This window comes from Mustela putorius, unplaced genomic scaffold (assembly GCF_011764305.1).
Source record: "Mustela putorius furo isolate JIRA1106 unplaced genomic scaffold, ASM1176430v1.1 tig00003845_pilon_pilon_pilon, whole genome shotgun sequence".
NCBI lineage: Eukaryota > Metazoa > Chordata > Mammalia > Carnivora > Mustelidae > Mustela > Mustela putorius.
In genome coordinates, this window is record NW_025421998.1 from 55,210,427 (window position 1) to 55,222,745 (window position 12,319).

The 12,319-nt window shown below is 33.8% G+C and overlaps 1 protein-coding gene across 1 annotated transcript in view; it reads left to right on the top strand.

Moving 5' to 3' along the window:
- Positions 1–12,319, top strand: part of STK31 (serine/threonine kinase 31) — an 89,577-nt gene that overhangs the window by 52,584 nt on the left and 24,674 nt on the right. The window contains 8 exon segments of the mRNA XM_004743318.3: positions 520–651; positions 1,881–1,982; positions 4,210–4,290; positions 5,910–6,035; positions 6,826–6,951; positions 7,135–7,221; positions 7,930–8,079; positions 11,817–11,939. Coding sequence (XP_004743375.3) covers positions 520–651; positions 1,881–1,982; positions 4,210–4,290; positions 5,910–6,035; positions 6,826–6,951; positions 7,135–7,221; positions 7,930–8,079; positions 11,817–11,939 — 927 coding nt within the window.

A 12,319-nucleotide genomic window follows, 5' to 3' on the forward strand; every position in this document is an offset into this window, starting at 1 on the left:
TATACAATATTATTTAACCTTCATCTATGTTAGAAGTTAAGGTTACTTCTAATTATTTTTAACCATAAATAAGTCTGTACATAATCTTTATTCATAATTTTGTGTTTCTCAGATTCCTAAAAATTGTTAGTTACTAAGTCAAAAGGAATCAGTGTTGTTAAAATTGATACATATTGTCACACTACTTTGGGGAAGATAATTTTAGGTTATATCCTCACTAGTAATTCAGTTTGCATCATTTCTAACAAAGATGTCTCACTATAGCTCTCATCTTGAAATATTTCCCTTACCTTTGCTACTCTGATTGCTGGGACTTATATTCTCCTGAATAGAAATATTGATAACTAAGAAATCAGTTAGTAGATTGTCTTTTTGAGAATTGTAGAATTTCTTATTTCAATCCGAACTTAGTAAATAGTAGTTGAATCTTAATAGAGAAATAAGAAATGGTCAGTAAGTGATTTTAATAAATATTGTTTTCTGTGTTTTGAAAATACAATAACTTTTTTTCTTACTTAGTTTAAGAAGCAGATTATCGAATGTTTCAATAAGAGCCCCAATGTGGATCACTTGTTGTCCATTAAAAAGACATTGAAAAACTTAAAAGCTCGACTGAGATGGAAACTAGTTGAGAAGAATAATTTGGAAGAGGTAAAGAAACACTTTGTTCTTATGAAATTCCATGTGTACCTGATTTTACTCTGCTCCCTGAAAATAATGCATAAATACATTCTTTAAAATAGGAGAATTATATTTACATTTTGTTTTATATATTTATCTTTTTTCTGTGTATATAAATAAGATTATTAAATTAATAGTGTAAACATTTTACCATATCATTAAATGTTCTATGAAAATGTTTTACATGGCTGCCTTTATTTTTAGTAACAAATATTTTAGAACAGTTTAAAAATCTTTTGGTTTAGACTGTTATAATACTTAATACAATACAAACTATTACATGCAAGGTATTCCCCTTAAGGTAGAATTTTTTCATAAAGTATTTTTAAGATCATGATGTTCTTTGTTAGCTCTCTTTTTAATGGCTGGACATACTATTCTTCCTAAGTATTCTAAGTTGTTTGCATACGATAATAGAACTGGAAAAATTCAGACACCCTAATCTGGACTAACCTCCTTCTTTCAGTTTGAAACTGAATAAACTGGTAATTCTTTATGTTCCCTTGAGGACTTATTTATGAAAAAAAGAAATCTACATTACGTCTTAATTCAACTTGAGTTGACTCTTCCTCTTCAGTACTTAATTGGACTTGGAATGAAACTAGTTTAATGGCTTAATATTTTCCTAGTTTTTTATCCTATTCTGGACTGTGGGGAATGGGGTCTTTTTTAGTTTAGTTTTTTAACTTTTGAAGATATACAAAATAGAAAACATTTATACTTTTTAAGGTGGCTTATTAATTACTGCTGGAGTTTTAAGGAGTCTTTTTGAGGTCTACATTGTTTTTCCTCTAATAAACACACCATACATTTACTCTTTTTTTTTTTTTTTTTAAACCAAATCTATTGCAGAAGAGAATTCCAGGGAATTTAGTTGTATTTCCTTCATTCCTTCATTTGTGTTCTTGACATTTACTTTATGTTGGCAGTTGGTCATCTTAGAGAAAATCTACAGCAAATTAAGAGACAAGAAATATCTGTGTTGATTTTATGTCTTTAATTTTTATTCCTTTTTGAGGTTTGGGAACAGTCAGTGTTAGAATAAAGTTAACTGTTATGAGGGTCTTTTATCTGCTAGATACAGAAGGATACATAGAAATCAGAGTGATTTGCTATAGAAGTTGCATTCTTACTAGGAAGACTTGTTTTCAGTCCACTTTAATAAGCTTATAAGGTCACTTTTTCCTGTCTGATTTAAGTCGGATGACCATGATGGATCTGAAATTGAGAAAATAAAACAAGAAATAACTCAGTTGCGCAATAGCGTCTTTCAAGAAATTTATCGTGAGCGGGAGGAATATGTAAGTATTTAATTCTTTGAAGTTTTGAATTAGTATTTACTGTAGAAATTGAATTCATGTATCTATTTCATGAAGTGGACTCTAATAAGGCTGGAGATTATACTAGCATAGTTATGTTTGCATAGTAATGTTAATGTGAATTTAGAAATTAATTTCTGATGATAATTTATAACCATTGTACCAAATGTGGAAATTATAGAAAATTATAAAGAATAAAAAATAACACCTATAACTTTTCCATTCCTTTATAATAGTAGTAGTCACTATGAACTTTTCACTTAACTTCTTTTAGCCTTTTTTCTGCCTGTTTTCACAAGAGGAGATTATAGCACAAACATACTTTTACATACTGCTTGATTTCTCTTTCACACAGAGCTAAAGATTTTTTCCTTTAATAAAATCTAAATCAGCACTGATTTTTTTTTTTTTAAAGATTTTATTTATTTATTTGACAGACAGAGATCACAAGTAGATGGAGAGGCAGGCAGAGAGAGAGAGGAGGAAGCAGGCGCCCTGCTGAGCAGAGAGCCCGATGTGGGACTCGATCCCAGGACCCTGAGATCATGACCTGAGCCGAAGGCAGCGGCTTAACCCACTGAGCCACCCAGGCGCCCTAAATCAGCACTGATTTAACCTAATGCTGCAATGAAAACATTAATGTGGTGACAGAATTTAGTTGAAGAATATAACAAAGTGCAACCACCTGAATTTTGGGGGGAAGTTACATCTTTAAGTCTCTACTTTTATGCTAATGTCTTGTGACCTTGGGAGAGTTTGTCAGTGTATTTTCTCTTTTAAGGGAAAGAATATGAGGCGCCTGGGTTGCTCAGTCTGTTGAATTTTAGGATTAACGATTTCAGCTCAGGTTATGATCTCAGGGTTGTGAGATCAAGCTCTTCATCAGGCTCTGCACTGGGTGTGGAGCCTGCTTGGGATTCTTTCTCTCCTTATCCTTCCCCTCCTTGCTTGTATGTGCAACCTGTCTTTATCAAATAAACAAATAAATAAAATGGAAATAATATAATATTTTATGTTTCAGGAATGTTAAGGGGGAACAAGTAAGGTAGGCACTGCTTGGAATAATAAAAATACCGTGAAAATAATAGGCAATCTGAGAGGGAGACAAGCCATAGGAGACTCTTAACTATAGGAAACAAACAGGGTTGCTGGAGGTAGGGTGCCTCAGTGGTTGAAGTGGGTGAGTGATGGGCATTAAGGAGGGCACTTGATGTAATGAGCGCTGGGTGTTATACGCAGCTGATGAATCACTGAATTCTTCCTCTGAAAGTAGTAATATGCTATATGTTAATTAATTGAATTTAAATAAAATAATAGACATTCTAAGTGTTATGTTTTATTTAGCAAATTCATCTGTGTGTGCTTAGTTATTCACCTTTTGCACCTTGGATAAATAGTTATCTTCCAGTGTTCCAGTGAGTTGACAAGTATCTAGAAGTTTTACTTAATAAATGTGACAAAAGACTTTCTTAAGGATCCTCAGTTTTCACATTTACTTCAAAGTGGCTTTTGTAGAGCTGCATATTTGTTTTTGCTTTCAAGGCTTTTATGATTTCTTTCCCTCCTAAATGAAATAGTTACTATTTTAAAAATGTCAGTGTGTTCTTAGTATTTTGAGAAATGACAATTTTATGATGCAGACTGATGTTATCAACACACATTTTCATTTTAGCTTGGAAGTGTATGTATACTTTGATCTTAGGCAAGGTTCTGTGCCTATATATGTATACCAAGATAAAATTGATAATTAAATTTTTCTTCTGGGGGTGCCTGGGCCTGGGTGGTTCAGTCAACTAAACATCTGCCTTCGGCTCAGGTCATGATCCCAGGGTTCTGGGATAGGGCCCCCATATGGGCTCCCAGCTCAGCAGGGAGCCTGTTTCTCCCTCTCCAGCTCCCCTGTGCTTATGTTCCCTCTCTTGCGGTCTCTTGTCATAAATAAATAAAATCTTTTAAAAAAATTTTCTTTTTCTTCTGTTAGTGAGATGGTAACTTTGACCCAAGATGACTCTTGGTTTTCATTTGATATTTCTTGAAGTAGAAGGGAAAATCAGTGATTATGTATCTTAATAGGTTTTATATTTTATTAGCTTGTGTATTTTGTTAGATTTATAGTAAGAGAGATACTGCTATCTTATTTTTTCTTGAAGGGCAACATGTCATAATTGAATATATGTTGATTTATAATAAAAATATTTTTTAAATTTAGGAGAAGCTGAATAGCTTGGTACAGAAATGGTTCCCTGAGCTGCCTCTGCTTTATCCTGAAATAGGGTTACTTAAGTACATGGTAAGCTTTGTTACCCCTGAGAATTATTACTCTGTAGAGAGTGGAAAAGCAAAGATATTAAATTGTGTGCCAGAGTTAAATTTATGCTGTCCTTACTATGAAGATGTTCCTGATGAATTGTTTCTGGGTATTGTTATAACTTTTCCTCAAGACTATCGTTAGTATTAGTCTATTGTATTCTAACGTCTATATTAATTGGCATCTCTTTCTCTCTTTTCTCGTTTCCTCATAGCTATTCAGTACATTGCATGACACTTATTTGAATTAGAGGTATTTACTTTTTGAAATGATAAAGCAATTTTAGCTATTATTTCAAGAGTTAGAATAAAAGCAGGACACTGCCAGTCATGAAGAATTAAAGCAGAATATATCTTTTAAGTTAAAGCAGGCTGGGAAAGAATTCTAGAAATTTGGTTAAGTAGAGATGTTGACATGGGCATAGTTTTTTAGGCAGGCAGGATTCAAAGCCTGGGAGATCAGTGTTTTGGGCAAAAGGCCTATATGGAGCAGGATGGTAAGCTCTGGCTCTCAGGGCGGAATCTGTTAGCTCTTTGTTTTATATTGCCTGCTAAGGATAAGGGACTAGATGAAAGATCTATTCCTTAAGATTGTCATTAAGTTCATGATAATACCTTAAATATAGTACAGAAATGATTTATACATAGAGTTATGAACTCATGAATATGTAAGATTAAAAGTCCCCTTAAATAGTAAAGCAATTACTGTAAAATTTTTCCAGACTAGACTTAAAAAGAATGGGGGATTTTCTTCACAGTTATTTAATTTTAGCTTAGATACTCATGTAGGATGGATGAGTAAGTATGTGGTGCTCTGTAGGACTTGAAAATTAGTTTTTAGAAGTGTGCTGATCTCTTTATTATGAAAGATTATAAAATGTTTTAATCATAGCTAATGGACTCCTTTAATGATTTTAAGATGTGTGACTGTGGTGTATGCCCAGGAAACCTTTGTAGGTTGATTGTATTTTGTGGTTTACTTAAATAATATTGACAACACATATAAATAAAAACCAGAAAACAAATACAGAACACCTCTTGCTAAAATTACACCACAATAAAATTTACCTTGATCTAAAATGTTGATAGGTTTTATCCAAAAAATTTATTCCTTTTAAAAAGTGGCAGAAATATCTAATAGAATTAAAATACTTGAAAATCATTTTCCAAGGATTCCACTTCAAACAGAGGCAGAGGTGTTAGAATTACTTCATAGTAGTCATAATTTTTATATTTCTCATTCCCATTCTACAACCTTCTTTGTGTCTGTCTTCATTTTAATATTTTTAGGAAACACATAAAAGTCTTCCAGCTGAGCATCAGGGTTTTTTGGGATATATATCTGGTTAATCCCAGTCATATTCAGAATTTGTTCTAGAACTCTAGTGGCCATTAAATGTATGTTGATTACACTTTGGGTGAGAGGACTTCAAGAACCAGGAACTTGAAAAACTAGGAAGATTTTAGTATTTTTATTTACTGGTTTCTCCAGTAAGGTTGATGATATCCATATCATTTCATAGCATGTAACTAATTAAGTTAATGATTTAAAAGTACTGGGATGGTTTGGTTTCTTTAATTGTAACAAAAATTTTTGTCTAGAACTCTGGTGGTCTTCTTACTATGAGTTTGGAACGGGATCTTCTTGATGCTGAGCCCATGAAGGAACTTAGCAGCAAGCGCCCTTTGGTTTGTTCTGAGGTTAATGGGCAGATAATTCTTTTAAAGGTACGATTAAGTTCTGACCTTTGGAAGATTCAGAAGTATAAGGGGAGTGGTGGTATTATTTTTCAGGAAATTGAAAATCCATGCTTGTTTTTTAAATTACATGAGTTGAGTGGTGCCTTGATGGCTTAGTCAGTTAAGCATTGGACTCTTGATTTCAGCTCAGGTCATGATCTCAGGGTCATGAGATTGAGCCCCACATTGGGTAAGACTCTCTCTCTCTCCCTCTCCCTCTGCTCTTCCCTCCCATCTCTCCCTCCCGCATAAAAATTATATGAGTTGACTGGCACAGTGCTTATGTTTTCTGTTTGGTTGCCAGAACTTATTTTGAATTCAGAGTTTCCCTCATTTCCCTAATATAATATGTATCTTTAATAGAAGATACTTGGGCTTTTCTTTTTTGGGTGAACTTACTACGTTCTGTCCAATAGCCTTTTAAAATTCTTGCTTTACTTAAAATTGTCTTTGAAATTTCAGCTGTTTTGCCAATACAATTTTCTATTCCTTGATTTCTTTATTGAGCGGGAAAACCGTTAATCATAATAGGGTAATTAATTTGGCCCTAGTGACAATGCATTATAGAACGTACATTAAGGTAGAGGTAGAATTGTTCTTTCTTTTCTAAATTATAGCATTCAAGGTAGATAGAAAAGGTACTTATGTATACAATTAAAAAATAAAATTAGATATGATTTAACTTATATAAAAATCACTATGTTTAAGTTGAAATGATGTATAATTATATTAAGATTTTTAATGTTGGAATTCCCGTTACCTCTCTTTTTGGTACCAGGGCTATTCTGTAGATATGGACACAGAAGCTAGGGTGATTCAGAGAGCAGCCGCCTATCACAGAGCATGGAGAGACGCTAAAGACGACTCTGGGTTACTACCATTGATATTCCTATTTTTGTGTAAGGTAAAGTTTTTATGTTAATCTCTTGGCGGAAAACATTTTATTTACAATATGTTTTAACTCTGAGCTTTAGAGAGGTAGTTCATTCTTTATAACATAAAGAAAAAGTTGTCGCATATAATTGATGTATACTAAAAAGACATTGAAGAATTTTTCACTTTAAGTTTCATTTTGTTTTGCTTTTAGTCTGATCCTATGGCTTATCTGATGGTCCCATACTATCCTAGGGCAAACCTGAGTGCTGTTCAAGCCAGTGTGCCTTTAACTTCAGAAGTAAGTAAAAAACACTATTTCTGTGGATATATTAAATGAGAAAATAACCCCTGTTGTTAGAGGGCAGCACTATATGTTTTATACACTATGTAAAATTTTGACTGGTATTATGCTATATATATATATGTGTGTGTGTGCTATATAATTAGCACATCAATCCTGTGGTATAAGTTATCCTGTTATATACAGATGAGGAAAAATGAGGCTTACAGAGATTAAGTGACTTGCACAGGGTCCTCAATAAGAGGTAGAAATAGGAATTGAAATTAGGTCTTTTGGTGCCAAAGCCCATGCTTATAACCATTAAGCTGTGTTGTATGTAAATTGTGTAGTATAGCACTTGATATTATAATTGCTTAAGTGACAGCTTTAATTTGCATTGTAAGTTTGAATTAGTAATAAAAATAGAGGATGTCCTGATTCTTTTTACCTGGTATTACTATTTAGTCTCTCTTTTCTACATGCTTTATATGCTCATTATTTATAACCTAAGTCTTCTTAGAAACGGCAGTGTTTTAAGTTATATGTGTATGATGTTACATGATGAGGGCTTCTGGTCTGTTTTTTCTCTATGCTGTATTCTTACATTAAAGTTTCATTTGGAAGAAGCTTCATTCACTTCTGGATAAGTCTTTTAATTAAAGAAAAGGTTCATGTATTAAAATGATTTGACAACTTCTGACATCTTTTGTGGGTACTTATCTGTAGGAAGCTTTAAAGGTCATGAAAGGTGTTGCCCAGGGCCTGCATACATTGCACAAGGCTGCCATAGTTCATGGATCACTTCATCAGAACAATGTATTTGCTTTGAATCGTGAACAAGGAATTGTTGGAGATTTTGACTTCACCAAATCTGTGGTAAAGTATTATGGTTTTACAAATAGGTTCTGGACCTCATTTAATATTATTAGACATTAGTTCAGCCTTTTACTTGATATGGTAATTTATTATAAGATCTTTGTCTTTGTTAAGACATGTAATGTCATGTAGTGTAAGCAAGTATTACCAGCTAGGTGATAGAACAAGAGTTTCTAAATTTGTGCCATATGTATGTGTATATATATATATATGGTGTGTGTGTGCATTATATATTTTAACTCTTAAGTATTAGGAGTAACCTAACATCACAGTCAATGATACTGACAATACTAATGATTAATAATTTTATCATCATCAAGAAATACTTAATTACTTGTAAATATGCAAGGAAAACTAGGTGGCCATCTCCAATCTCCCCTTCTGCTGGTTCCCTCTCCTACCAGTAGATTAAATATAGATATACATACTCTGCTAATTTTTGATTAATGGGGTAATTTTAGAAACTTGGGAACCTTGGACTTTTCCATTTAGTGTAAATGATGGTTCAGCTATGTTACCTGCTAATCTGGTGTCATAGTTTTAGAGCCTCAGAAGAGGCAATTAAAAAAGATAGAGTTGTTTTTTTTTTTCTTTAAATGTATTTTTATTTATTTATTTGAGAGAGAGACAGAGATAGCAAGTGGGGAAGAGGGGGAGAAGCAGGCTTCCTTGCTGAGGAAGGAGCCCGACCTGGGCCTTGATCCCAAGACCCTGGGATTATGACCTGAGCTGATGTTTAACCGACAGAGCCACCCAGGCACCCCTAAAGATAGGAGGTTTTAGACAATGGAAGTGCATACTGTGATTTTTTGTTGTTGTTGTTGGAATGGGCAGACGAAAAATACACATGATTGCATGGGAGCAGTTTTCATTTTTAAAATAACAGCTTTATTGAGGTATAATTCACATAATGTGTACAATTCAGTACTAGTTTTGAGTATATTCACAAAATTGTGTATTGATCACCACTACCTAATTCCAGAACATTTTTACCACCCCAAAAAAAGAAACCCAATACAAATTTGCAGTCATTCCCCATTTTCTTCTCTACTCAGTCCTTTGGAAACTATACTTTCTGTCTCTGTGCTTTACTATTCTGGACCTTTCCTATAAATGGAATCTTAAAATAAGTGGCCTTCTGTGATTGGCTTATTTCATTTAGCATAACATTTTCAAGGTTCATGTGTCTTGTAGCATGTATCTGAACATCATTCTTTTTAAAAAATGCCCAAATAATATTTTTTTGTATGGGTGTACCATATTTTGTTTTTACATTCATCAGTTGTTAGACATCTGGGTTGTTTCTACTTTTTGATTATTATGAATAATGCTGTTGTGATCATTAGAATACAAGTTTTTGTTTTTTTTAAAGATTTTATTTATTAATTTGACAAACAAATCACAAGTAGGCAGAGAGGCAGGCAGAGAGAGAGGAAGGGAAGCAGGCTCCCCACGGATCAGAGAGCCCGATGTGGGGCTCGATCCCAGGACCCCGGGATCATGACCTGAGCCATCCAAGCGCCCCTAGAATATAAGTTTTTGTGTGGGCATATGTTTTCATTTCTCTTGGGAGTGGAATTGTTTTGCTATATGGTAACTCTGTGTTTCACTTTTTGAGGAACCAAACTATTTTCCAAAGTGGTTCCATTTTTTACATTCTCATCGGCAGTATATAAGGATTTCAGTTTCTCTACATTCTTACTAACATTTTACTTGAGCAGTTCCCTTTTGACTAGTATAAGTCTTTCCTGCTTTATACCTCAGTAATTTGCAAGTCATAGGGTAATGCCACATATGTATAAATATGTAGTCTTAATGGTTTTTATATGGTAGCTGAAAAAGATGAGAAAATTAAAATGTAAAACTATAATGAAATGCTGGATTAAGAAAGATTTATACAAAGTAGACTTACTGAAATATTTTTTATCGTATTAATTTATTTGAAAATTAGGGTAATGTCCTAAGAAAAATGACGAATTAGGAGTTTAAAAAGTTCTCAACTCTTAGGGATCCTGGTTAGTTTACTTTTTGAGCATTCCATTTGCACAACTATGCATATCATGACTACTCCAAGAATTATTTTTCCTCTTTTATACTTACTTGTCAACTGTTACTCTCTCCCAAATATTGTTTTAATCTTCATTTAAAATCATTTACTCTGAAATATTGATTAAACTCATCTTTGCTCCACTCTTTTCATACTGCTTTGAGACTGAAGTATTAATGAAGAAGAAAAATTTGAAAGATAGTCTGTTATCAAGATCATTGCTTTTCTTATTTTACAATGCATATGAATCACCTAGGATCTTGTTAATATGCAGATTTTTATTTAGCATTTCTGGGGGAGATTTTGCATTTCTAACAAGGTCTCAGGTGATGCTTTAGCCACAGGACTCTTGACCACACTGTGGGAAGCAAGGATAAAGGTAGTGGGAGAAGAGATAATTAACTCTTAGTGATATGTACTAGGTAATTATTGTGCTAATTACCTTTATTTTTAGAGTAACTCTGTAAGATAGGTATTATTTCCATTTTACAGTTAATTTAGACTCAAAGAGGTTAAAACCCAAGGTCATACACGAAGAAAAATGGGAGAGTGGGAATTGCAGCCAAGGTGTCTCTGAATATACAGGTTTCATGTTCTTATCACTGATCTTTTGACACATAAGAAATGGTATACTTAGAAAATGATCATTAAGGAAGGAAACTACATTGTAGACTTCCAGTTTTTAAAAAAGCTATTTAGAGGGGCGCCTGGGTGGCTTAGTGGGTTAAAGCCTCTGCCTTCAGTTTAGGTCATGATCTCAGGGTCCTGGGATTAAGCCCGGCTTTGGCATCGGGCTCTCTGCTCAGCAGGGAGCCTGCTTGCTCCTCTCTCTCTGCCTGCCTCTCTGCCTACTTGTGATATCTCTCTCTGTCAAAAAAAAAAAAAAAAAAAAAAAAATATATATATATATATATATATATATATATATAGCTATTTAGAATTTTCAAAATTAGAAAATAGCACTCCTTCTGTCCCCTCTGAACTTTATTTTTAAAAGAGGTGCCAGGCATCTGGGTGGGTAAGTCGATAAGTGTCTGCCTTCCACTCAGGTTATGATCCTAGGGTCCTGGGACCGATCCCCATAGTGGGCTCCCTGCTCCATGGGAAGCCTGCTTCTCCCTCTCCCACTCCCTCTGCTTGTGTTCTCTATCCCCCTGTATCTCTCTCTGTCAGATAAATAAATAAATAAAATCTTTAAAAGAAATGAAAGAGGTTCCAAATGTTTAAATAATTGGTGTTTCTTCATTTTGAATCTACTTGAGTCTGTAATGTGAAATGTAATCAAAGTCTCACTGTTAATTTTATGAGCCTGATTTTAAGAGCAATTTATAATAGCAGAAATTAGGTAAAAATATTTGAAAGCAAGAGAGAATGAAATATTTCAAAAGAATTTGTTTTTGTGTTGATGAAATGCAGAGGACTTCACAGAAGTTTACCTCATCCGTATTGCCACTAAACTCTGTGGGGCGCCTGGGTGGCTCAGTTAAGTGTTGACTTTGGCTCAGGTCATGATCCCAGGGTCCTAGGATCCAGTCCTGCATTGGGCTCCCTGCCTGGTGGGGAGCCTGCTTCTCCCTTTCCCTTTGTTTGCTGCCCCCTCTATTTTGCTCCCTACTTATGCTTTCTCTCTCTGTGTCAAATAAATAAATAAATAATCTTAAAAAAAATATTTAAATGACTGTTTTTGTAGAGTCAGCGAGCCTCAGTGAACATGGTGGTTGGTGACTTGAGTTTGATATCACCTGAACTGAAAATGGGAAAGCCAGCTTCTCCAAGTTCTGACTTATATGCTTATGGCTGCCTTTTATTATGGGTATGTTATTTTTTAATTGAAATCAATTAGCCGTATGTAAAAATATATAAGTGTGCGCAAATATATTTACATATACTTGAGTATATAAAGTGAGTGGTTTTCCTCAACATATTGCTTTGGATAAAAAGCAGTGGTAGCATTTTAGTAAAAAGATTTAGTAGAAAATTACTTTTTTTCCTCTTTTTAAAAAAGGTCTTATCATAAACTATATACTTCTATCACCTATTGTATATTTACTACCAATTGGCTTGATATATGTTTTACATTATCATGCTATCGTGTTAGTTTTATTAAAGTCAAGATTAAGAATAAAGATGATTTTGTCCTATATTAATCTATAAACAGCTCATGCATATGTGGAAAATAAATGTCAAATGAGC